Below are 26,850 nucleotides of genomic sequence, written 5' to 3'. Positions count from 1 at the left end.
GATGATTTTCTGAAAGTACATTATCACTCCCATATCTGCTGTTATTGGCTCTTAAATGAAATAGAAGCAGCACTTGTTTCATTAGCAGTACTAATGTAAGGTCTTTAGTGCTGGTCGGCTAGATAATTTTTTTGCAGTTATGATACTGGATCAAAGCTGCCGAAATAAAAAATATCAAAGCACAAAGGCATCTGTTACAAAAAATTACAGCCTGAAAACATGGAATTTATAGATCCTGTAGTCATTAGTATGATTGATACAGTCATGTGAGCTTTAGTTGAAAATCATAGTAAAAGGAGGGGCATTGGCCCTCTAGATTTTCCTTGTGTTGCTGCCGTTTTGCCCTCATTCACCCGGTGCTCACGGAAGATGGATAGTCGCAAACCAGACGCACTCTGGAATGATGGAGGAACTTTTTGTCGAACTAAAAGACCATCACAAAGATAATGTCATAAAAGACTCCCAAGATCAAAGTACAGCATTCAATGTTACAATAATCCATTTTAAAAATCAAACTAAATAAGTCTAAAGGAGTCTTGAGAGCAGAGAGATGTTGCATTAAATATCAAACAGCACAGCTGGCATAAAGATCTCAAGTGTCTCTGGTTTCTCTCCCTGTTCTCTTAGAATCGAATTCCCTCACTCAACACTCGTCTTTATGTTCTGTTCTACAGCAGTCCACTCCATCCAGCCCATCTCCATCTAACACCAACAAACCACCACAAATGCCAGCAGCCCATCACACAATCTGGCTCCACACTGTGTGCTCTTATATCTGACATTAAAAATACATTAGGATGCAGAAGGGATCCAAAATATGACCATATCGAGCAATTGTAGAGTCCAAGGAGGCAAATAACACAATACATTTAGTTCCACCATGTCTATATTAGCACTCTGCTTTGCTGTTTTTTAAAAGCTTGAGTCTCAAGGATGTGTTCACACTGGAAAAAAAAAAAACAAAAAAAAACAATATATATATATATATATATATATATATTTATATATAGATATACACACACACACACACACACACTGTATATACAGCTCTTGAAAAAATTAAGAGGCTACTGCAAAATGATCAGTTTCTCTGGATTTACTATTTATAGGTATGTGTTTGAGAAAAATTAAATTTTTTGTTTTATTCTATAAACTACTGACAACATTTCTCCCAAATTCCAAATAAAAATATTGTCATTTAGAGCATTTATTTGCAGAAAATTACAACTGGTCAAAATATAAAAAAAGCTGCAGTGTTTTCAGACCTTGAATAATGCAAAGAAAACAAGTTCATATTCATTTTTAATCAACACAATACTAATGTTTTAACTTAGGAAGAGTTCAAAAATCAATATTTGATGGAATAACCCTGATTTTCAATCACAGCTTTCATGAGTCTTGGCATGCTCTCTACCAATCTTTCACATTGCTGTTGAGTGACTTTATGTCACTCCTGGCGCAAAAATTCAAGCAGCTCGGCCTTGTTTGATGGCTTGTGGACATCCATCTTCCTCTTGATCACATTACAGAGGTTTTCAATGGGGTTCAGGTCTGGAGATTGGGCTGGCCATGACAGGGTCTTGATCTGGTGCTCCTCCATCCACACATTGATTGACCTGGCTGTGTGGCATGGATCATTGTCCTGCTGGAAAAAAAAAAACAATCCTCAGAGTTGGGGAACATTGTCAGAGCAGAAGGAAGCAAGTTTTCTACCAGGATAACCTTGTACTTGGCTTGATTCATGTGTCCTTCACAAAGACGAATCTGCCCGATTACAGCCCTGCTGAAGCACCCCCAGATCATCGGCAATCCTCCACCAAATTTCGCAGTGGGTGCGAGACGTGGCATGAAGGCTTTTCCAGGTCTCCGTCTAACCATTAGACGACCAGGTGTTGGGCAAAGCTGAAAATTGGAATCATCAGAGAAGATGACCTTACTCCAGTCCTCTACAGTCCAGTCCTTATGGTCTTTTGCAAATCTCAGCCTGGCTCTTCTCTGCTTCTCATTGATGAACAGCTTTTTTCTAGCTTTGCATGACTTCAGCCCTGCCCCTAGGAGCCTGTTTCAAACCGTTCTCGCTCTGCAATTCACCCCAGCTGCTGTTTGCCATTCTTTTTGTACAACCCCAAATCAAAAAAAGTTTGGGCAGTTTGAAAAATGACAATAAAAACAAAAAGGAATGATTTGTAAATTTACTTTGACTTGTATTCAAACAAAACCGTATAAAGACAACATACTTCATGTTTTACCTAATCATCAGCATTGCTTTTTAAAGATATACGTTATTTCTAAAATGAATGCCTGCAACACATTCCAAAAAAGTTGTGACAGGGGCAATTTAGGACTAATAACAATCTGAAGAGTTGAAATAACAAGGTGAAATGAAACAGGTGATGTTAAGCAGGTGAGGCAATTGTGTTATAGTATATAAGAAGCCTCCAAAAAAGCCTAGTCCTTCATGAGCAAGGATGGGTCAAGGCTCACCAATCTGCCAACAGATGCGGTGGCAAATAATCCAGCACTTTTAGAACAATGTTCCTCAAAAACAGATTGGTTGGATTTTGGCCATTTCATCCTCTACAGTGCACAATATAGTTAAAAGGTTCAAGGAATCTGGTAAAATCTCAGTGCATAAAGGGCAAGGCTGAAAAAACGTCTAAATGCACGTGATCTTCGATCCCTCAGATGTCACTGTCTTAAAAACTGTCATGCGCCTGTAATGGATATCATGACATGGGCTTGAGAATACTTCAGTAAACCTTTGTCAGTCAACACTATTCGCCACTATATCCACAGATGCAAGTTAAGACTTTACTATGCAAAGCAGAAGCCCTACATCAACGCTGTACAGAAGCGCTGCCGACTTCTCTGGGCTCGGTCTCTCCTGAGAGGGAAAGCAGAACATTGTAATCGTGTTTTGTGGTCTGACGAGTCCACATTTCAAATAGTTTTTGGAAAAAACAGCCGTCATGTTCTTCGGGCCAAAGAGGAAAAGGACCATCCAAGCTGTTATCAGCATCAGGTCCAAAAGCCAGTGTCTGTCATGGTGTAGCCATGTGTCAGTGCCCATGGCATGGGTAACTCACACATCTGTGAGGGCACCATTAATGCAGAAAGATATGTACAAATTTTGGAGCAACATATACTGCCATCCAGACGCCGTCTTTTTCAGGGATGTCTCTGCATTTTCCAGCAGAACAACTTCAAACCACATACTGCCTGGATTACAAGTGCATGGCTGCGTAACTGAGAGTGTGGTTGCTAGATTGGCCTACCTGCAGTCCTAACCATCTCCAAATGAGAATGTGTGGTGCATTATGAAGTGCAAAATACGGCAACAAAGACCTCATACAATTGTGCAGCTAAAGATCTACATAATGGATAAATGGGGGAAAATTCCACTTTCTAAACAAACAAACTTGTGTCTTCAGTGCCCAAATGCTAATGTGTGTTATTTGAAGAAATGGTGAAGTTTCACAGTGGTAAACACTAGACTATCCCAACTTTTTTAGAGCGTGTTGCAATCATCTGATTTGAAATGAGTGTACATAAGTCACAAGGTAAAACATTAAATAATCTTTTTTTGTAGTGCTTTCAATACAGCACAGGGTGAATAGAATTGATAAATCACTCCTTTTTGTTTTTATTGTCATTTTTCATACTGTCCCAGCTTTTTTGGAATTAGGGTTGTAGGTCACTTGATGTCATCCTACGGTTGTTGAGTGACATTCGAATGAGTTGGCGGTCATCCCGGTCAGTGGAGAGTCGTTTTCGCCCTCTGCCGGTCTGTAGCTTTGTTGTCCCCAATGTTTGCTGTTTGACCTTGTTCTTATGAGCCACCATTTTTGAAATTCTATGGATGGAAGCAACCTGATGCTCACCGTATCTACTAGTAAAGCCAAAATGTAACCCTTCTTTTCCTCACAGAAAACTTTTGGCATGGTCAATAGTTACTTAGTTACAATAGTTCCAATTGCTTTCGAGGTACTACTAGCACTGTTTTTGTCATCCAGCTCTTTTGGTCTTATTACAAGAGGATAGTGATGACCACAGCAGTGTTTTTCATACTTTTCCTCGTTAAATAAGAGTTCGTTCAGGTGATCACCTAATCAGTACCTCATTAAGTAGAATGAGGTGTGCTTGTGTTAGAATTCAATAGACACTGGAATGGAATGGAATGGAATGGCTGCCATACATGTAGAGATGATGAATTAAGAAATATTTGTAGTGGTCTCTTAATTTTTTCCATATATATATATATATAGTGGTTAAGTAAATATAGCAGAAAAGATTAAGTACTTTCTATATTGGATAACTTAGTTTGAGCATGAATTTATTAAGTTTATTCTACATTTCTGCTCAATTCAAACGTAAAAATATATGCTCTAGCTTATAGGTAAAGATTATTTTTTTATTTTTTATTATATTTACAATGCGTCATCATGTATCAATCCTAAAGTAGAAAGCATTATCATATTAATTCGCTAATTTGAGTAAATTTCACAGGTTAACAAAATAAGTTGGTGTTCCCAGCAGGCAGTGGGCTTGAATAATTAATGAGATTGTGTGGTTTCACTGTTTGTATCGTTGACTTTGTTGTTACGGTTGTTAACTTCTTGTTTTGTAATGTCTGAAGTTTATTTTCTACTCAAAATTAAGCGTCCATGGTAACAATTTACAATACGGTTCCATTCGTTAACATTAGTTAATACATTAGGTATCATGAACAAACAATTAACAATATAATTATATAGCATTTATTCATATTTGTTAATGTTAGTTAATAAAACAATCAATTGTTTATTGTTACTTGATGTTAGTTCATAGTGCAATAAATAAAGTTAACATACAATGTTTTATTTGAACAATGTGTTAGTATATGTTGAAATTAACATTAACTAAGATTAATAAATTCTGTAAAAGTATTGCTCATTGTTAATTCATGTTAACTAAAGTTGTTTACTAATGTTAACAAATGGAATCTTATTGTGAAGTGTTAAAAAAAAAAAAAATACTGTTTGTTGATTGTTACCGTAATCGTGTTTTGTGCACCAAGTGTTGAAGTCTGCATGTGCAGCTCTGAATCTTGTTTCTTATGGCAGTAATACAAGGTGGTTATGTCTAATAGACTAAGCATGCATTAAGATTCCCTTCAGTGCTACACTGCTTGAGTAAAATGTACAGACAAAGAGTGATTCAAATTTATTTGAAGCAGAGTGTTCTTGAGAAACATAATTAAACTTGAGAATTTTGAATTAAAGCCACCAAGAACTGTGTGTAGCCTATACTTGGAAAATATGGTCTGTTCAATTTACTAGAAATTTCTGTGTGGAAATTGTTTCCTACTTTTTTTATTTTTTTATTTCTTTTTTTATGTCAACCTGGCCTTCTAATAATTACAGTAATTTAAACACAATTTCAACGCAGCATTAACCTTCTTGGTTACAACAGAGTAGGAAGCTTTGTCAATTTTCAACAGTACCTTGCCGTTTCTTTGGAATACAATTTGTGTCAACAGGTTTTTACAAGTTGAACAGTTTTTTTTTTTAAGTTGACACCCCATCGTAAAAATGCAATTCTCAGGCGCAACACTGAAATAAAAGTGAGATGTAATGCAATTTCCAAAGACATCCACCTGACGCATATGTACATCGCTCAACTATTTAAATAATAGCGCACATGTGTGAAACCCCCAATACTTGAATTAACAAAGTTCCTAAAATGCTGTTTCGAATATTTAATGTATTAATTATGTATTTTATTTTATTCTTTTCAAAGATAAAAGCAAATGCTAGAATCTGCTTACAGTAAAACACATGGCCGGGTCTAAGGAGGGGCTTGGGGGTTGGGGCATTGCCCCCTAGATTTGCCTCAAGCCCCCCTCAACGAAACTTATGATGCCCCCGTCCTGACTGACGTTGAAACGATCAAGAAGCACCCCGCCCACTGGGCTGACGACAAAACGATCAACATTGCCCAACTAAACTTACAAGTTCCCCACCGAAGATGGCACCCTACTACCGGCCCTAGTAAAACATACTGTTGACGAAAATATGATGAGAAGTAAACAACACTGCAACATACTGTATTACAATACACTAACAATGTTTTTAGACGAAGACAAATCTATTGAATATTGTTGATTCAAATCACCCTGTATTTTGAGGATGTTCCCGTTTGAGCTGCGGGAGCAGAAAGAGCTGAACACTGGTGAACTGAGGAGCTTATTCTTCAGGTTATTTACCTCATATTAAACGCATAGTATGTATAAACTGTATATAAGATTAATCAGCTATATCCACAACATAGATATAATATTATAACTTACATCAGCACAGACTATGAAGCGAACACACAGGTGAACTGAAACTAAGGTAAGTGCTTGTCAGAATGTGTATCTCGGGTTGTGTATAAGCCATTGCTGAAACAATGCGCTACTGTATTCGCAGCGCAAAATTCTGCAGTCTCTAAAACACATAAAATGAATAACACTGAAAATTCAGTCTCTAAAAGCAGACTAACTAAATAGCTAAAACGTCAGTATACTCATTATATGCTATTATTGCAGGAACTTCAAAAGACCTTCAAAAGGTCTTTTACTGTATAAGTTCATCCATGTTTAAATGAATAAATGTTTTTAAAAATTGTTTGGATATTTGGTTTAGGTTTCGACTGTTATTGTTTATATAGTACTTTTTTTTTTTTTTTTATCATGTTGCACATTAATAAATATTAGCCTACTATAACGTTAATTCCATTGACTAATAGTATAAGCCATACTGTATTGCTTAAATATGCTGCTAATACTTGTATACTGGGCTTTAATTTGTTTTCCATTCTGATCTGTTAATCTCACAATTTGTAGCTTGTTGGGTGTAATAAAAGCACTTTCTATGGAATATCTGGAAATTATTTCAGGAAATGGAAACTCCATTCAGGGTAACTATACTTTGAATTCACAAAGTAATGGATGAGATTCCTAAATATTTTAGACTATGCAGAACTTTTTCCAATCAGACAGAATAGACCTGAGTACTTCTCAATAAATGTCAAGAGGTAATACAATTTCAGAACAAGCCAGACAGGCTAAGGGTGGCACCTGGAACCTTCAAGCCGTGCCAATAAATCTCTCAGGGTATTTTAAAAATTGTTCACTCAAATAATATAACACAGAGTTTCATCTGGCATTAAGGTTTATAAATAGATGCTAAATGACACCTGGAATGGATGATAGATTTTCTTGACTACAGCAGTTAATTCAACCATCAAGTGCACCAAAAGCCATAAGTGCACTCAGAAAATATGCATTCTGCCTTCAGTAGTGTATGTAACTTTGTTTGTATTGCAGTTGCAGTGTTGTGAAGTATTCTTGTCTCTTTTATGTGATTTTCTTTTTTTTTTTTTTTTTTTTTTGTGCTTCTCTGTTTTTAACTTTACCTGCCGAGGGACTACAGTTCATTTAACCAGCAGCACGTATACAGACATGTCTATTAGAGTGTTTTGTTTCTGCAAACAAAAACCTAATAAAGTAGACTAATTAAATTATAATCACATTACTATGAATGCTGAATTACTGAATCTCTGTACAGCTGTGATCAAGTGAGGTGCGGCGCTCGTGTAAGATTGCTTCCAAACAACAGTTCTATAAACAAGAAGTTAATTTTGAGTATCTTACATTTTAGACATAATATGGTCAGCTGTTTTTGTTCTGCTACCAAAAATAGCTCCAAGCAAAGCCAAAACAGGATCGAACATTGTGTGTTGCCGAGTAACGCACAGAAGGAACACCAGAAACAAAGACAAGTTTCAGTGAAGAGTATGCTTGAGATGAGATAGGAGACAAGTGATGTTTGAAGATGACAAAGAAAATTCAAGTAAGTATCACTTGTGGCAGAATAGCTTTATTGGCTGTCATTCCCAATCAAGCTGTAATTTTGCCAAATTATGCAAACAAAGTGGGAAAATATTATTTTATTGTGTGTATTTAGAATACATCAAATGTTAGCTAAGAAATTAGCCTTAGCAAGACAAAGACAACATTTTAGTAAAAAACAAAAAGGTTAAAAATGTCATTTCCATCAGCGCCATTTCCGCCACAGAATATGATTGTACACATATGCCCCTTGTGGCAAAGCTGAGAAAGCAACATGTACTTGTGTTATGAATTTTACTCTGACACTTTTCAGAACGCAACAACCCATTCATTCGAGCTTGCATTGCTAGAAGTGTCAACTGTAAAGTGTATATGTATGTTTCAGGCCTAAGAGAATATCCTTTCAACATAGGGGAAAAGGGAAGGGGAAAAGGTTTGAAAATGTTACAGTTAAGAGTTTTTTGGTAGTCATTAGGGTTCTACCTATTTTTCACAATAATTAGTGAAGTTGTATCCCGAGCAGGGTCATACAAACCAGCTGTAGCTGTCAAACACAGGGGTGTAAAAAGTACTCAGAAATTATACTTAAGTGAAAGTATGCATACTGTACGTAACACAGCAATTTCCTGGTGGAATAAACACTAGAGGTGCTAAAACAACAATGACTTTTATCCTCTTTCACTCAAATCACGAGTAAAACAGATTATCAGTTCATAAACATTTATTTTTCGATCTGTTCCTCAAATAATGCTGTCTTATGCATCTAAACACTTTTACTATAGCGCATGACTCATTTAAACGTTTACATTACATAACCCACTACATTTCCAAGCTTGTTTAAGTGTGATCAAACTGCATGGTAGCTCAACTGATAAAAGTGTTGCATATACGATTCAAAGGTCTGGGGTACGAGTCCTGAAGAGCACGTGAGTCAACACGTGAGCCCAAATGTCATAGAAGCACCACAAAATGACATGGTACAAAATATATATTTAATATTTACTCAGATTCCATTCTTTTTATTATCATTATTATCAATGCTAGTTATTATTATAATTAATATTTGCCTAACAACAACAATAATAATTCAGCAAATAGGAAGTAAAAATTAATAGATCTGTTTTAAATATGAAGGCAATTGTAGAAAAATATTTATTTGCAACATGAATGATCATTTCTGACTTGATAACTGTCCAATCTGTAGAAGTAGCAGGTGTTCAGAATAAAGTTTAGGACAAAATCACATTCAGTCGGGCGGTCACATACGGTCTAGTTGCACAAATATTTCAACGTATCAGAAGCTCAAATCAGATCCGAAATTCTGCCTCTGCAGATGGTCAGAACTCAACACAGCTCAGCGCGACACTCTGCCGTTTGTCAATCTGTCATATGTCGGATGCAGTGAAAAGGCGGCTTCAGTCCAGTAAGAAGAAAGAAAGTACTTTTCAAGTTTAAATAAAATGGTAAGGAGTAAAAAGTAAAAAAAAACATTTCTTTTGAAATGTAATTAAATAAAAGTACAAGTATTCACTCAAGTAAAGTACAAATCCCCAAAAACAATACTTAAGTATAATACTTTTATTTATTTACTTTACACCCCTGGTCAAACACGTTAACACTTGTTTAAGTATATTGGCATTTCCTAAAGGAAAGAACAGTGCTTCCATGAAAGCAAAAGAACAGTGTTAAATTTTGATGTAAGTTAAATTATTGCTGCATCAGAGCCGCTATGCTGTTGTCCTGACACATGACATGTGTCTTGTTTTCTGCCAGCTGTGTATGAGAATCAATACACCATCTTTGCAGTATAAAGCATCAATAAATGGATAAATAAAGTATATGCAAGAAAGAAAAGACCAATACAAATTCAGAATGCAACTGTATTTTGAATTTCGAACATTCTATTAATGTCAGTGGGATATTTAAAAATTTTAATTTCATACAAATTATACAAAATTATACAAAGTTTACTCAAAAAACAAAACAATAGATTGCACAATCAAGATAGCACAATTATCTACAAGACAAGGTTTGCATGGAGTCAATATGTTAAGCAGTTTGTGCTGAATTAACTGCAGAAGTTTAATACATATCATTAGGGATTTAGAACAAACTCGACCAAGAATGTTTGTTTGAATGAGCCAGTCAAAAGCAACTGGATTTCATGGACTTCAAGTTAGAAAATCAAACTGATTCCTGGAAATCCCCAACCAAATCTCTGGGAAATCGAACCCATGACCATTGCAGGAGTATAAAGATAATTGGAAGCTTCCTACTTTGAAGTTCCTACAGTCAGTGCTGTCCATTACTGCACAGAATAATGTATCTTCATCAGCAGTTCTCCAGTAAACAACCATCTTATTCTAATTAAAAACCAAAAAACGTAACATACTGAGTTCCCTCCCTCCCTCATTTTGCATGTTAGAGGGGCAAACGTGCCCCTTATCTCAAGCGTATTGAAACAGCAGCACAGCACAGCACATGCACAAAAAACAGCACATGCTTCCGTTGGAGCAGATATGCCACTCATCCTAAACATAACCCATTTCATGCTCGCAAATTATCATGTAGCTCAATCAAACCAGACAGAGGTCACCAAAATGGCATGACACAGGATTTGTGGCTCATTATATCATCAATCTTGCAATTTATTGTCAGTATTCTTGCACAAAAATAAGAAATTTCAAAAGCAGGGGATTACTGTGTTTCCATATTTTTGGATTTAGACTTAAAAAGATTGTGACATTTATGGCCTGATGGGGTTCACTTGCTATCCTTTGTCTTCTAGATGCAGAAAATGTTTTATTGGGGAAAATACTTTGGTAACACTTTACAATAAGTTTCTATTCGTTAACATTAGTTAGTGCTTTAGGTATTATGAACAAACAATTAACAATATATTTTTACAGCATTTGTTAATCTTTGCTAACGTTAGTTAACAAAAATACAATTGTTCATTGTTAGTTCATGTTAGTTCATAGTGCATTAACTAATGTTATCAAATACAACTTTTGGTTAAAAAATGTATTAGTATCTGTTGAAATTAACATTAACTAAGATTTGAAAAAAAAAAAAAAATGTTAGCTAATGTTGTTAACTATTGTCAGCAAATAAAACCTTATTGTAAAGTGTGACCAATACTTTAAATTTAACATGAAATGACATTTGCAACCTATTTTATTTCAAATTGTATCACGTATTTTAGAGTGAAACTGCTTAGATAATGAAAAGGTGGGTGTTTTATACAAAAATAGAAGACTGGATTGTGAAGGAGTACTAGAGGGTCACACCACTGGCAATCACTTTTCAGGAGGCTTTTTGACCAGGACGTGGAGGCTGAAGGTCAAGTTCACCCTCCAGAGCATCTCCACGTACACACACACATACACACAAAAAAGAACTTTCACTATTGTCAGTTTCACTCAAACCTCCCATGTTCATATTACTCAAAAAAAAAAAAAAAAAAAAAAAAAGCTAAGTAACTTAAATTAACTGAGTTGATCCAATAATAAAAAAGTGCCATCTTTACTTAATTAACTTGCGTTGGGACAACATGAATATTTTTTGTTCGGTTAACTGAAACTGGGAAGATGATTTCTAGTTTTCAGCATGGGACTCGGCAGGGAGAGTAAATGTTAAAATTAAGTATTTTATTTTATATTTCTTTGTTATTTTATGTGCAAGATGAATATAAAGGGGGATACTTGTTAGTTTTTAATGTTTTGCTATGTTGAGATTTAGAAGAATTTCTGTTATGTTGAAGTTTTGGGAGTTACTATCATGGTAATAGTGGAGTTTGAGGTTTGGTTGAGGACCAATATTCTACATTTTGTTTAATTCACTGAGAAATTGCTGTGCTGACCATAGCATAGTGACCAAGTTGCACTCAGGAATGCTTCCCACCAGCATGTATTTAGCATGCTAACATTTACTGTCACTAGCTACCACATAACTATTAGAGTTTCATTTGAGTTATTCTGACATGTCAAATTCTGTTGGGTTTACTTGTGTCAGAATACGAACTCTCAGAGGCAGAGGGATGGACTCAATCGCAGGGTTTATTGACAAGGAAAGGGATGAGAGGTGAAACAAACGGGTGAGGTAATCCAAACACAGGTATGACACGAACAGCAGGTGAGTAAACTCCAAACAGGGTAATTAACAAAGTGCAGATGATCAGAAAACTCACAACAGTCTTTTGGTCCTTGTAGGAATCGTGACAAACAATGGGAGAGTCAAATGGCTGGAGGAATACATGGAGGACGAAACATACACCAAACTCAGACGATGGGAACAAATAACTAGGTAACAAATAATACTGGTAAGTATTGAAGTGGCTAAGGAGTCCGTAGTTTTTAGGGTGTACATAGACGAGAACAGACAAGTGACTGAGTGTGAGAGCGGGGTTTTATGCAGTCCATGATTAGAGTACTGATGACGTGCAGGTGCGTGTAATCAACTCAGGGGAGAGTGAGCACTGTGTGGAGTGAAGGAGAGGGGGCAGAGTGTGGCGTGAGAGAGGGAGTCCGGTGGATCTGTGATATCTTGATTCTGTTAAGTATTTAAATTGAAATTACATGGTAACTAATTTCGAACATATACAATAAGACCTAAGTACATAGAGTCAATTTTGTTGTCAAGCTGAATTCAATCATTTTTTCTCGATCTTAAGGATCATAAGGGGGCACTGGTAAAACAAAAGAGCATTCAATGTCATGGTAAGAACAGAGATTGCATTGAAGGCAGAAAGAAAAACATTTCTGCAGTTCAAACATCAAACTGCGCATAGCATCAAAATCTGCCTCAAAGCTGTAACACCATTCATTAGCACTTGGTCTCACTTTCACCCCTTTGTTTATATTCATCTTTTCTGTAGTGAATCACATGCACCCAAGGCACTGTGAAGAGCGTGACCTTCCCTACAACCACACCCCTGACGGCCTCCAAAAAAAATTGTTGGTTGTTAATGTCGTGATGCTTTTGCAATACATAGTCAGACAGTCATATCGCCTGCGGCTCCATCTAACCTTTATTCCCTCTCTGGGCAGCTCTACTGTATCGTCTAACACCTACTGTGGGCAATGCAGAAGACCTTTGATGATTGAGACATGTGACCGTATACCTGGACAGGATTTAATGTGTCAGAACTAATATAAGGTTTGTAAGATGAAGGCAGAGTGCCTTTTGGCTTCAGTGCAGCTCCAGTGAAGTAATTCAGAGCTAGCCTCATATTAGTTCATAAATAATTGAACAATGCAATGGAACCCAGTCCTGAGAGCTCTATGGGAAAAAGGGATAACTTTATTTCGAGAAAATGTTTGCTCTTCTACAAGATCTATAAGATGGAATATGTACATTTTGAACCTCTGGTTCCAACTTTCAAGAGTCAATCCATTCACACTCGATGACTCTATGGGGAGTAAACTAAAGTAGAGAAGATCGCAAGTTCACCAAACAGAAGTAACATTTCCTCTAAGACTGCCGATGGTCGTGAATGTCACGTTGTAATGCGGCCAGAAGGAAGGAAGCAAATTTATTTGGATTGGCAGAATCGTAATATTGCAAGAATCAAACTGGATGTAAACAATCATAAATGTCTCTCCTCTAAGGTTATCACTTCACTTATATCCTCTTGTAAGTCAACCACACATGGAACAGGGAAGAACAACATTAAATGCTGTTTTTTTCTCCAGAGAGGTTATGTACTGTCTGTAAGGAATTTCTTCAGTGCAAACCTTATAGTCTTGTTTCATGATCAAAAACAAATCATACCCAGGGATGTCAAAATAAAATAAAATAAAAATCAGATGCCAACCTACTAATAACAGGAGCTTGATCAATGAAGCGATCCGCCTTAAACGGTCATGAAACATTATGTGTCAGCACAGTTCAGTTCATATCACAGTTTTTTTTTTTAATGACAAGAAAAGTGGGTGTGGTCAGCAGTGTATTGGAGGGAATTAGGGGGGAGAGAACACATCAACTGTCTGATCCACTTATCTTTATATCCCTAATGTAGTATCAAAAGAGCATCAAAAACAGCATCAAAGATTCTCACAATTGCACATAACAAAATGCACAAACATATTATAAACTGTTTTGTAAGCTCGCAATACATTCAGAGAAACATCGAGCACTTTATTAGGTACACCTGTACACCTACTTATTCATGAGATTATCTAATCAGCCAATCGTGTGGCAGCAGTGCAATGCATAAAATCATGCAGATTTGGGTCAGGATATTCAGTTAATGTTCACATCAACCATCAAAATTGGAAAAAAAATTGATCACAGTGATTTTGACTGTGGCATGATTGTTGGTGCCAGATGGGCTGGTTTGAGTATTTCTGTAACTGCTGATCTCCTGGTATTTTCACCCACAACTGTCTCTAGAGTTTACTCAGAATGGTGCCAAAAAAAAAAAAATATTCATTGAGCGGCAGTTCTGCGGATGGAAACGCCTTGTTGATGAGAGTGGTCAACAGAGAATGACCAGACTGGTTCGAGCTGACAGAAAGGCTATGGTAACTCGGATAACCCCTCTGTACAATTGTAGTGAGCAGAATTGCATCTCAGAATCCACAACACATCGAACCTTGAGGCAAATGGACTACAACAGCAGAAGACCATGTCGGGCACTTCATTAGGACCATATTATTCCTAATAGAATTCTCAGTGAGTGTATATTAGGTGAGATTTTTCCCAATTAGTCCAATTATAATGATGCAGTGTTCAATTGTTTTAGAAAAACATCAGTAGAATTCATCAAGATGTTATTTTTACATTCCAAAGGTTGTAGTAGGCTGTAAGTCGTGTGAATGACTAACTTTATGAATTTGATTGATTTAAAAAAAAAAAAAAGAATACTGTATTTGTTTAATTGCACATAATATGGCAATCTCACCTAAAGTAAGTCAGCCTATACATTTGCTGCCTACTATAACCTTTAGAATCTGAAAATAATATCTTGGTGAATTTCTGTTATTTTTTGTTGTTTTTTTTTTTTTTTAAATAATTGAATGTGTACTTTCTGTGTATCTGTAATTAAATGTGTAAATAAATGCCAAGCCACTGTTTTATGTAATGAACAAATTAAGTTGATTCACAAATATAAGTAGGTTAACATTACGCTCGCACCAGTGACGTTGACTCAATGTTAATTTTAAATCCGGACGACAAAAACAGTGCAAAAATCCCTAAACCAACAATTTTTCTCCTAAAATTACAATTAACGGATATTAACATTGTCTTCTATGATGTGCAATCCCATAGAGGAAAATGGAAAACCTACAGAAAATGTAGTTTAGCATTTCGAGAGCATTGAAATACACAGATAAATACATACAGTTGGAACCCTGAAGCTCACTACAATACTGCAAGTGCTGCTTATTTATGGCTTGTTACCAGAGTTGTAATGACTTGCAAACTGAATAATCTCATTTGGAAGTTATTCTCTTGATGTAGTGTGATTAGATAATCCTTGTAAAAATACATTGGAATGAATCTGCACAGTGCATTTCACAGCAAAATGCAGAGTGCCTATTAATCAAGACTATATTAATTACAACCTTTTAGAATAGGTTTTAGGAATGCATACCTTGTGCTGGGAAAAACAAAACGGTAAGAATACAATTCAATACACATATCTCAGAGGTGTCAGTCACGTGCAAGTTTGCGCATTTGCACCATGAGAATGCACTTCAGTCCATGCTTCAGGATGGTAGAAAAAGCGCCCATCACAGGCAAAGGCCACACCTTCTCATGAATGTACATCTCTACATCACATCTGGAGACATTCTCTCATTATTGATTTCAAAGCTGGATAATAAAAAGCCCAATTCCTATTCCCAGATTCCTAAATAACAACAATGCTTGTATTTTCATTTTAAGTTTAAAGTTTCCATCGTCTTCTATCTTGGGTAACACAGTGTTAGTATTTTATTACCTTTTAAGCACCTTTGTTTACTCAGCAACTGACAAATAGCACGTATCTGTTTGATTTGATGTTTAATAATGTTTAATGAGTGTTAGTTGGTACTTAATACATTTACAATTAATGATGAGATTTTCATGAAAAATATGCAGTGAGTAATCCAAAGGTAATCAGATCAGATTGCCTAAAAGTGTACTCAAAAAGATCATGTTTCTTATTACCATTTAAGTCATATAATTTGTAATTAGTACAAGAGTACACTTAAGAAGTAATCTACCCAGCACTGGATGCCACACTGATAAAAAACCTGTATCATGACCATGCACGCCTATGACACAATATGAAAACATTACAAAATGCACAAATATTTAGGGTACAATGGGACTACCCAAAGCAAAAGGCCATATTTCCTTCCAAAACACTAAATAGCATCGACCACTCCAGTACTTTCCAAAACACCCATTTGTCCTGATCCAAGATGTTATTGTGTACAGTGACAAAAAGGTTGTTTTTGAGGCAATTCGATCTGTATGAAATGTAACATGTACCTGTAATGTTTTTATTTTTATTGATTTTTTTATGTTAAAGATGCACTGCATGTAGCTAATCAGAATCCCTGAAATTAGTGCATATATTTTGAGACAAAAGACTTTTGACTTTAAGTTTCATTCAAGGTGATTAAATCAATACATGTTCAGTAGCCAAAACACTGTTAGGTTGGCAAAGGAGGAAGATGCATGCACAATACCTGTAGTACAACAAACTGTTTTACATAATTGTAAGAGAATAGATTGGTTGAGGAGTATGTGCAAAATGGCCCCACACTGATTGCTCCAGTGGCAATGGTGATTTGTTTGTAAAATATGCCTGCTTATTGTAGCTCTGAGACCTACTGCACACTGTACAGTACTTAAAGCAAATAAAACAAGAGTTCTTCAAAATGCTTGAGAGGTTGTGAAATGTCAAGAGTGATTAAACAAGCTGAAAACTGCTTCAACCTTTGCTAAAGTTGTTATTTTGAATAATAATGTAAATGTAATAAAATAAGAGGTCTTGCTCAAAATTAACTATTTGCATATGTTCTGTCACTACTACCCCTTTATTGGACCTTTTCCTCAAGCGGTCCCAACAGCTGCCTTTATATTACATCATGTTTAAACAAAACAAAATAATTTTACCATTTATTTTTACCCCATTTATTATTATTATTTTATTTATTAATTTATTTATTTATTTTTTTATTTTTTTAATGGACTTAAACTTTAGAACCAGAAAAATTACATTTTCTTTAAGCGAGGCCTTTAGCCCTGATGGCCCCTATGAGAGCAAGAGATTACGTCAAACCGTAGCTTTACGGATTAGGAGGGATGGTTATAAATAGTCATTGAAGATTAAACAATAAAAATAAAAAAAATACAAAATAAAATCAATAGTTCTCTTAAACAAAAGCAAAGGACCATTATCTCTCATTCATCCTTGGCAGATGTATGGAATGGTATTCTTTATTAAAAGATTAAATAATACGAATGGCAAGCTTGGCCAGCTCCATTTTTCCCATTATGACGATGGGCTGACGCATTGCTTCAAGAGCCAAAACCCAATATCCCCAGTTGCCACAGGGAGGTGCATTACGTCAGGGTTCATCATGTTTTGGAAACTCGCTCCAGCTATTTATCCAGTGCAAAAGAAATGTTTAATCCAGATGACTGCGTGCAAGATCTGAGCCAGGAAAATGTGAGTGTGGAAGAGTGCAGGGCAGTGATCTGTGTATTTGTGCTTCCGTGGCCCAGTAATGAGATCATTTAAGCTTCCGGACACACACACACAAAGGCACTGTATGCTCATAATCATCCCGTTTTACCTAAGACGTCTTGACTCTACTAATGCATACACATTTCAATCCATTCACATTTCAAATGCTTCTTGAGTCGTATTAACATACTATCTGTCTAGAGTGGGGGAAAAGAAATCAATAGGTGCAACTCATAGTGGAAATATCTCGTCTCTTCCAGGGACTGCAGCAACACAAACAGTCTCCAAATGCTGCTAAGAGTACAAATAACCCAAAATACAATGCAGGTCTGGATGAAATCAGAAAGAATATCCTGCTAATACTCAGTCTGAATAGCACCTCACTTGACCAGATAGCAACCACAACGCTTGATGTCGTCCTCCAAAACCATCAGTAGGGGATGCTCTTGTATCTAAAGAAGAAGAATAAAATCCCTACCCCAATGACAATCCCAAGGATTGAAAGAGTATAAATTTCCAAGTCACATATGCTCTTGTAGGCTTCCACTCTTTTTGTTTGCTCTAAGAAATCGTATGAACGATGTTGCCACAGAAACCACATTAAACCTCTCCTGACATATAAACATTTCTATATGTCAGTACAAAAGGTAAAGTGAAAATGTTTAGATGCACACAATATTTGATGGGCAGTGTAGTATGCATACTGCTGAATTAAAGCAGACTCAAAGAGTCTGTAGTGGGGGAAAAAGCCTTTTGAAATATGGCTGTCTGATGAATAGCTTATTTAAACTACAACTGTTTAATTGAAATATAGCCTAAAGATTGCCTGGACAGCTGAGCTGGGACACAGTGTGGGGGAAATAAGGGGTTAAAGGAGACTGTGTAATACACACTACACTACACACATTCACAAAACAGGACAGGATGATAACAGACTTACCATATTCACTTCTGACACCATGTCTATGCTGGCTATATCTATATTCATCCCTACTCCCACCGGAGGACCTAAAAAACAAACCATATCATGCCAATGACATTAACGCTCAATTCTTTGTTTAATATGGCAAACACATAAGACAATATTTTCTCAGTGTCAGCCTTATAACATCCAGGATAAAAAGTCAAACCAAAGACCTCACTAGCCACCCCGTAAACACGCAAATCAGAACAAATGAACCATCATATGTAGTGGTTGCTGGATAAAATGTGCACAATTATAGGTGTTTTCATTCCGTTCTACAACTTTTCGGAGCATTCCTGATGGGAAAATCGCGGCTGTAGTGATCGTTTTTAAACCAAGTGACACCAGGTGTCCGAATCGTGTCCAAAAACATGCTTGTGTGCGTATTACTGCGCGTAACTCTTTGTGAACGATCGGCGATGGTTTTACACAACGAAAGTTAAGAGGTGATGTTAAAAGGCTGACACGAGCCACCTAATTAAAGACCGAAGGTTTTTCGTGCATTTACCTCCAAAATCTGGCCTCAAGCGAATGTCATATCCTTTCAATAGTCTATCAACGGTTTCTTTCACGAGTGACATATTGCTTGGATCATTGACACTGCGTAAAGGGGAAAATATACACTGTTAGATTCAGATGTGTCTTTCAAGATCAGTTTAGTTTTGTGTGTGTGTGCGTGCGTGTGTGTGCGTGTGCGTGTGTGAGTGTGTGTGTGTGTGTGTGTGTGTGTGTGTGTGTGTGTGTGTGTGTGTGTGTGTGTGACTACAGACACCCAGATGAAGTGAGAAGAGCGTTTGGATCGGACTTACCTTTGCGCGCACACCACGGCCACAATCACGGGAAACGTCCAGACGCGCATGAAGCTCATTTTTCTTATTCTTAAGATCGTCATAATTGTATCTGTTTCCTGGTTTCCGTGAAGACAGAGGAGATCCAACTTAGAGTGAGCTGTGCAGTAATTCCACTGTGGTGCGCATGCGCACAGACTCCAGCGCAGCATAGAGGAGCGGTGTGGTGCTGATGTTGCTGGAAGCCCACTTTTCCCAACCAGAGAAATGTTCAAGGGAAAACTAGGAAAACAAGAAAAGATAAGATATACGGTAATGTAAGTGTAGCATACAGAAAAAAAAAATAAAATAAAAAAAATAAATAAAATAAAAACAGCCGAGAGCGCTTTTTAAAGCGTTTCACGAGCTCTGTTCCGCCTTGAAATTCATGCAAGTGGTTTGGCTTATAAAAAGTGGGCTATTAGATGCGTTTTAATGGTCACGTTTTAAAACATGACATCAAATGATTGCTGACTGCTGGACCGTCATTGTGGGGAGGTAGTTGGAAAATGGGATGCTTAGAGATTCATCTAGATTACACGTGCATCCTGACGAGATAAGGGGAATCCAATGCAGAAATAAGTATGTTGGGTGTTGGATTTGTTTTTAGTCATGTTATCACTTATTCAGGACAGTAAATTCATGGCAGACATTCATCTGAAGCTTGGAGGGTGCAAATAGGGAATGCATATTCAACACTTAAGCTGCAGAAATGTACCAGATAATAAATTTGTGGAGTATGACTGGTGTCATTTAAGATTTTGGGAATGATCTTAGGGCTGCATTAATTATTACTATAGTTGTGAGGTTTAGGCTGTGGGGAGCAAAGAACATTTACAAACACACACAAACTCACATACAGTATGCATGAGTTCGACAAATGAACAGAAACGCCAAACCATATTAATAAGGGATTGAAGCATTGTTGGCCTCCATAACAGCTCCAATCCTTTCTGAAAATGTGTCACATAAAATGAAAAGATTCCAATTATTAAAACAAAATACACAAAATTGTATAAGAGTGTGTTTTATCCTTCTTGAAGTCCAATGCATCAAGAGGGAACTATACAGTATTTACAGCGTAGTTGCAATTTGTTCTGTAAATGCTGTTAAATTTCTTGGCTTTTACAGTATATCACTATACAGAGCAGACTGACCTGATGTCTCATCCAATATAGGCAAGAAGTCCTGAAACATTTTCAACGACGTAAAGCCCAGTACATAAATTCTAGAAAATGAGTTTTGTAGACGAATACTGTCTGTGTACAATTTTATTTCATTTTTTAAATAACATGTACAGTATTATTCATTCATTCATTCATTCATTTATTTTATTTTTATGAGCAGAGAGTGAATGAAAAGCAGCCAACAATTGTCCAGCATGCATGTGTGAAGTCCTTTAGTAGTGTTTAAAAAGCATCTCAGGATGCACGTCATGATGTTGGTTGAGAGAATGAACAGAGTAAAGCTGTAGTCCAGACAAAGAATCTAAAATGTAAGCATAGTTTTGATTTGTTTAACACTTATTTAGTCACTTACTAATTCCCATACTTCCATTTGTGTTATTTCATAGTGCTGATGACTTTACTATTAATTTAAAATGTGAAAAATAGTACGGTAAATTAAGAACGTACATTAAGCATGTTCATCCGGACCATGTGTTGGCTATGCGGTAACCAACCGCTTGCATCTGTGTTCACATACTTGTGTAGAGTATGTTTCGCCCTTAAAGGGATAGTTCACCAAAATATGAAAATTCTCTCATTATTTACTCACCCTCATGATATCCCAGGTGTGTATGACTTTCTTTCTTCACCAGAACACATTTGAAGAAAAATAGAAAGATATTTTAGCTCAGTAGGTCCTTAAAATGCAAGTAAATGGAGATTTCTCTTTTGAAGCTCCAAAAATCACAGACAGTCAGCATAAACGTCATCCATACAACACCAGCTGTTAAATGAATGTCTTCTAAAGTGACATGATGGCCTTTGGTGCGAAAAAGATCAATATTTAGGTAATTTTTATTTATTGTTTTACTCTAAATCATGCTTCCATTCTGCAGCAGCATGCGCGTGACATAATCGCATTGGCATTTGAAACACGTGAAAACTGATGCACGTGCATCACAGCCTGATGAGCAGCGCTGTTTACAAGTGAGAAGGAGGAATGCTGTGTAGAAGCTTGGTTGGTTTTGGTTTAGATCTGTATTTATCTATTTCTTTACTCACAATGGTGTGTTTGTGTGCTTATCCTGGATGTCTCAATTGAGAGTAAAATGTGAGATTACGTCAGTATCATGGCAACACAAATACGTAACACGAGAGACCGCTTGGACTCCGCCCTCTCATGAAGCTTACCCTCATTTTGGATTATAGCTAAAAAATATTTAAATATTGATCTTTTTCACACCAAAATTGAACGTATCACTTTAGAAGACATTAATTTAACCACTGGAGTCGTATCGATGACGTTTATGCTGACTGTCTGTGATTTTTGGAGCTTAAAACAGAAATCTCCATTCACTTGCATTTTAAGGACCTACTGAGCTAAGATATTCTATTTTTCTTCAAATGTGTTCTGGTGAAGAAAGAAAGTCATACACACCTGGGATATCATGAGGGTGAGTAAATAATGAGAGAATTTCCATTTATGGGTGAACTATCCCTTTAAGATGCAATACAAGCATCTGTCTGTATTGTTCGGAAATAGAACAACAATAAGGTTATATTCAATAATATAGAAATAAAACAAACAAAATTAACTATAAATAAATATATTGTATTATATTATATTAAATAAATATTTTAAAAAATTATACATATATATATATATATATATATATATATACAGGGTTGGGAGGGTTACTTTTGAAATGTATTCCACTACAGATTACAGAATACATGCTGTAAAATGTAATTTGTAACGTATTCCGTTAGATTACTCAATGTCAGTAACGTATTGTAAATACTTTGGATTACTTCTTTAGCACTGGTAGATTTTTTCACTTGTTTTGACTATAAAAACTCTGCCAGTACAGTAAGACAAAATACACATGTTAAAAATACATTCTCTGAAAAACCTAAATATCTTATGCAGTGTTGTTTCTAAAACAAGATCAATCAAATTGATTTTGTTTTAAGGATTTTTAGATATTTTTACAGTAAAACAATACAAAAATTATGATCAAGAATACGATTTTTGCCCTAATTTCAAAGATCTTTTTTGATTAAAAAAAAAAGAAAATAATCGTGCCTGGTAACGTGTGTATGTAAAATGGCTAGAAATAGCATTTTAGCTTAGCGTAAAGCTGACAATTTACACAAGGTTTATTTCTATTTCTTCTGCTCCAAGCTTCAAACTTACTTCTCTGTCTGCTCGTATGAATGTAACACATCATAAGAAAATGTTTCACCGTTGTTCAAATGCACTTTGGATCACATCATTTATATGTATAAATGTTTCCCATCTGAAAGGACTAAATATTAAATGAAACAAATGACAATAAAATGCAAAGTAATCTCTTCAGTAATCAAAATACTTTTTGAATGTAACTGTATTCTAATTACCAATTATTTAAATTGTAACTGTAGTGGAATACAGTTACTTCTATTTTGTATTTAAATACGTAATCCTGTTACATGTATTCCGTTACTCCTCAACCCTCTCTCTCTCTCTCTCTCTCTCTCTCTCTCTCTCTCTCTATATATATATATATATAGTGCATTCAGTATTGTGTCAAGGCACAGATCTGGGGAAGGCTACAAATGTTTTTTTGCAAATTTTCCCAAGAGCACATTGGCCTCCATAATTCTTAAATGGAAATAGTTTGGAACAATCAGGACTCTTCCTACAGCTGGCCACCTGGCCAAACTGAGCAGTCGGGGGAAAAGGGCCTTGGTAAGAGAGATGACCAAGAACCAGATGGTCACTCTGGTTGAGCTCCAGAGATCATGAGTGGAGATGTGAAAAACTTACAGAAGGACAACCATCACTGCAACACTCCACTGATCTGGGCTTTATGGCAGAGTTGCCAGACGGAAGACTGTCCTCAGTGCAAGACACAAAAAAAGCACCTAAAAGACTCTCAGACTGTGAGAAACGAGATTCTCTGGTCTGATGAAACGAAGATTGAACTGTTTGGCCTCAGTTCCAAGCGTCATGTCTGGAGGAAACCAGGCACCAATCATTACCTGCGCAATACCATCCCAACGGTGAAGCATGGTGGTGATAGCATCATGCTGTGGGGGTGTTTTTCAGTGGCAGGGACTGGGGGACTGGTCAGGGTTGAAGGAAAGCTGAATGCAGCAAAATATAGAGATATCCTTAATGAAAACTTGATCCAGAGCTCTCAGGACCTCAGACTGGGCCAAAGGTTCACCTTCCAACAGGACAATGACCCTAAGCACACAGCCAAGACAACGCAAGAGTGGCTTAGGGATGACTCTGTGAATGTCCTTGAGAGGCCCAGCTACAGCCTGGACTTGAACCCAATCGAACATCTCTGGAGAGACCTGAAAATGGCTGTCCACCAACGGTCCCCATCCAACCTGACAAAGCTTGAGAAGATCCGCAGAGAAAAATGGCAGAAAATCCCCAAATCCAGTTGTGCAAAGCTTGTCGCATCACACCCTAAAAGACTTGAGGCTGTAATCGCTGCCAAAGGTGCTTCAACTAAGTACTGGGTTAAGGGTCTGAATACTTATGTCAATGTTTTTCAGTTTTTATTTTTAATAAATTATAATAAAATAATTTAAAGCATTTTAGCATAAGGCTGCACCATAAAAAAAAAAAAAAAGTGAAAAAAAATGAAGGGGTCTGAATACTTTCTGAATGCACTGTATGTTTAATATATATATATATATATATATATATATATATATATATATATATATATATATATATATATATATAGTTCATTTTTTATATTTACTTAATATAATTTTTGTGGCAAAAAGTCACTCAACAGCAATGTGAAAGACTGGTAGAGAGCATACCAAGACTCATGAAAGCTGATTGAAAATCAGAGTTATTCCACCAAGTATTGATTTCTGAACTCTTCCTAAGTTAAAACATTAGTATTGTGTTGTTTAAAAATGAATATGAACTTGTTTTCTTTGCATTATTTAAGGTCTGAAAACACTGCAGCTTTTTTTATATTTTGACCAGTTATCATTTCCTGCAAATAAATGCTCTAAATGACAATATTTTTATTTGGAATTTGGGAGAAATGGTGTCAGTAGTTTATAGAACAAAATAAAAATGTTAATTTTACTCAAACACATACCTATAAATAGTAAATCCAGAGAAACTGATCATTTTGCAGCGGTCTCTTAATTTTTTCGAGAGCTGTTTATGGTGGAGACTGGGGCTAGTTGAAACACTTTTTTACACATCTTTTTTTACTCAAGTTAATATTTAGCAGGGTAGATTTTTATTATGCCAGTTATAAGTCAATTTCTGTATAGCCACGTACGTTGAAGTCTTGGCTACAAAAGTATGGAACATTTCTAATGTATTTGCCTAGGAAAAAAAGATATAGTTCACTGAACCCAAGAGCGGGGCATGTTGTCACACAATCTAGAATATTGAGTTTAGTACTGTTTATATTCACAGTATATGGAATCCGTTCTTCTTGATCTACTTCTGTATGATGTAATCCTGATCTTCTTGCATTGTTTAATAATTGAGTTTTAGATCACTTACAGACATTGTGCTCTCAAACGCCCTGAAACAACTTGAACTTTATTGGTCCCTCTCTGTTCACCCTGAGGCAATAAACATCCCTGCAATATTACAATGCTGCTTCACTGCTGCACTGAGATTTTGGAGTTGGCATGCAGTGTTTAGTTCTCCAGTAATGTTGTGCAACATACAGGTGTTCTTTAATCATGAACAAGGGATGTTTTCAAATGCATGAAATACCCTCAGCTGTAAAGCCTGGATTCTACATCACTTGTGTAAAGATTCGACTGATCTTCGTAGGACGTCCACTCCTGCAGAGAATCAAAGCTGTGCTGAAAGTCTTGTGTAAACAGCACTGAATCATTTGTATTCCCATCGACTCTGAACTGATGAAGACCCAAGTGTAAAGAACTTCTTTTGTAAGATTTTCCAGTCTTTTGAACAACAAATCTTCTTATGTAGACTTTTTCTTATTTTCATTTTAAGATGTTATTCTTGAACACAACTTTGTGGTGACAAGCAGGTATCTGGATTGTGTGGATATTTAAGGTCAAATTAATTGGTTTGTCTAACTCAAAAATCCCTTTTTGTACTATCTACGCACTGTTGCCATCAATTACCTAGAAACCCCATTAAAGGAATAGTTCACCCAAAAATAAAAATTCTCTCATTATTCACTTACCCTGATTCCATCCCAGATGTGTATGACTGTCTTTCTTCAGCAGAACACCAATTAAGATTTTTAGAAGATCTAAGCTCTGTTGGTCCTTATAATGCAAGTAAATGGGTACCAGCAGTTTGACAGTCCAAAAGTCACATTTAGGCAGCATAAAAGTAATCCACACGACTCAAGTCGATCAATGAATGTCTTCTGAAGCAAATCATTACGTTTGTGTATAAAATAAATCAGTAATTAAAACGTTATTAACTTTTCAAAAGCACATCCTGCCAGCAGTTGACGCATCACATAGCTGTCTCGTGACATAAGCTCATCGGTGAGTTCAAGGGAGAATTCGGAAGCGGTATTTATTTACAACAGAAGAACAACCATCACGCGAGAGTTAAGTCATTTCAAATGGCATCAGAGCCCTGGACTGAAGTGCCGATTTAAAGTTAAAAATGTTTTAATTATCGATCTATCGTACTGTATATATACAGATTTCGCTGTTTCGGAAGGAAATTGGTACTTTAATTAAGTGCCATTCAACTGATCACAAAGTATAGTCAGGACATTACTGATGTAAAAAACAGCACCATCACTATTTTTGATCAAATCTAGACAGGTCCCATTTCCAGCAGCCATCACTCCAACACCTTATCCTTGAGTAATCATGCTAAATTGCTAATTTGGTACTAGAAAATCACTTGCCATTACATCAAACACTGTTGAAAGCTATTTGGTTTGTTAAATGAAGCTTAACATTATCTTTGTGTTTGTTTTTGAGTTGTCACAGTATGCAATAGACTGGCATGTCTTAATGTCAATATTAGGTCACAAATGGCAAAAAAGAAACAGATTTCTCTAGAAACTCATCAGTCAATCATTGTTTTGAGGAATGAAGACTATACAATGCCTGAAAATTGCCAAAAAAAAAAAAAAAAAAAAAAAAAAAAGGAAGATTTCATACAAAAGTGTACACTACAGTCTTCAAAGACAAAGGACAACTGGCTCTAACAAGGACAGAAAGAGATGTGGAAGGCCAGATGTACAACTAAACAAGAGGATAAGTACATCAGAGTCTCTAGTTTGAGAAATAGACACCTCACATGTCCTCAGCTGACAGCTTCATTGAATTCTACCCGCTCAACATCAGTTTCA

General features: G+C 36.2%; 1 protein-coding gene across 2 annotated transcripts in view; it reads right to left on the bottom strand.

Annotated features, from left to right (window-relative positions):
• Window positions 1-19,447, bottom strand: part of LOC127430664 (gamma-aminobutyric acid receptor subunit beta-2) — a 219,099-nt gene extending 199,652 nt beyond the window's left edge. For both annotated transcript variants that reach the window (XM_051680598.1, XM_051680599.1), the window contains exons 1-3: window positions 19,332-19,447; window positions 19,031-19,122; window positions 18,499-18,566 (exon numbers count right to left, since the gene is read on the bottom strand). In XM_051680598.1, the coding sequence (XP_051536558.1) occupies window positions 18,499-18,566; window positions 19,031-19,122; window positions 19,332-19,414 (243 nt within the window). In that variant the 5' untranslated portion in view covers window positions 19,415-19,447. The remainder of the gene's footprint in view (window positions 1-18,498; window positions 18,567-19,030; window positions 19,123-19,331) is intronic.
• Window positions 19,448-26,850: the final 7,403 nt, after the last annotated feature.

The sequence above is a fragment of the Myxocyprinus asiaticus genome, chromosome 40 (assembly GCF_019703515.2).
Source record: "Myxocyprinus asiaticus isolate MX2 ecotype Aquarium Trade chromosome 40, UBuf_Myxa_2, whole genome shotgun sequence".
Taxonomy (NCBI): Eukaryota; Metazoa; Chordata; class Actinopteri; order Cypriniformes; family Catostomidae; genus Myxocyprinus; species Myxocyprinus asiaticus.
This window is presented reverse-complemented; position numbering and strand designations above follow the sequence as displayed.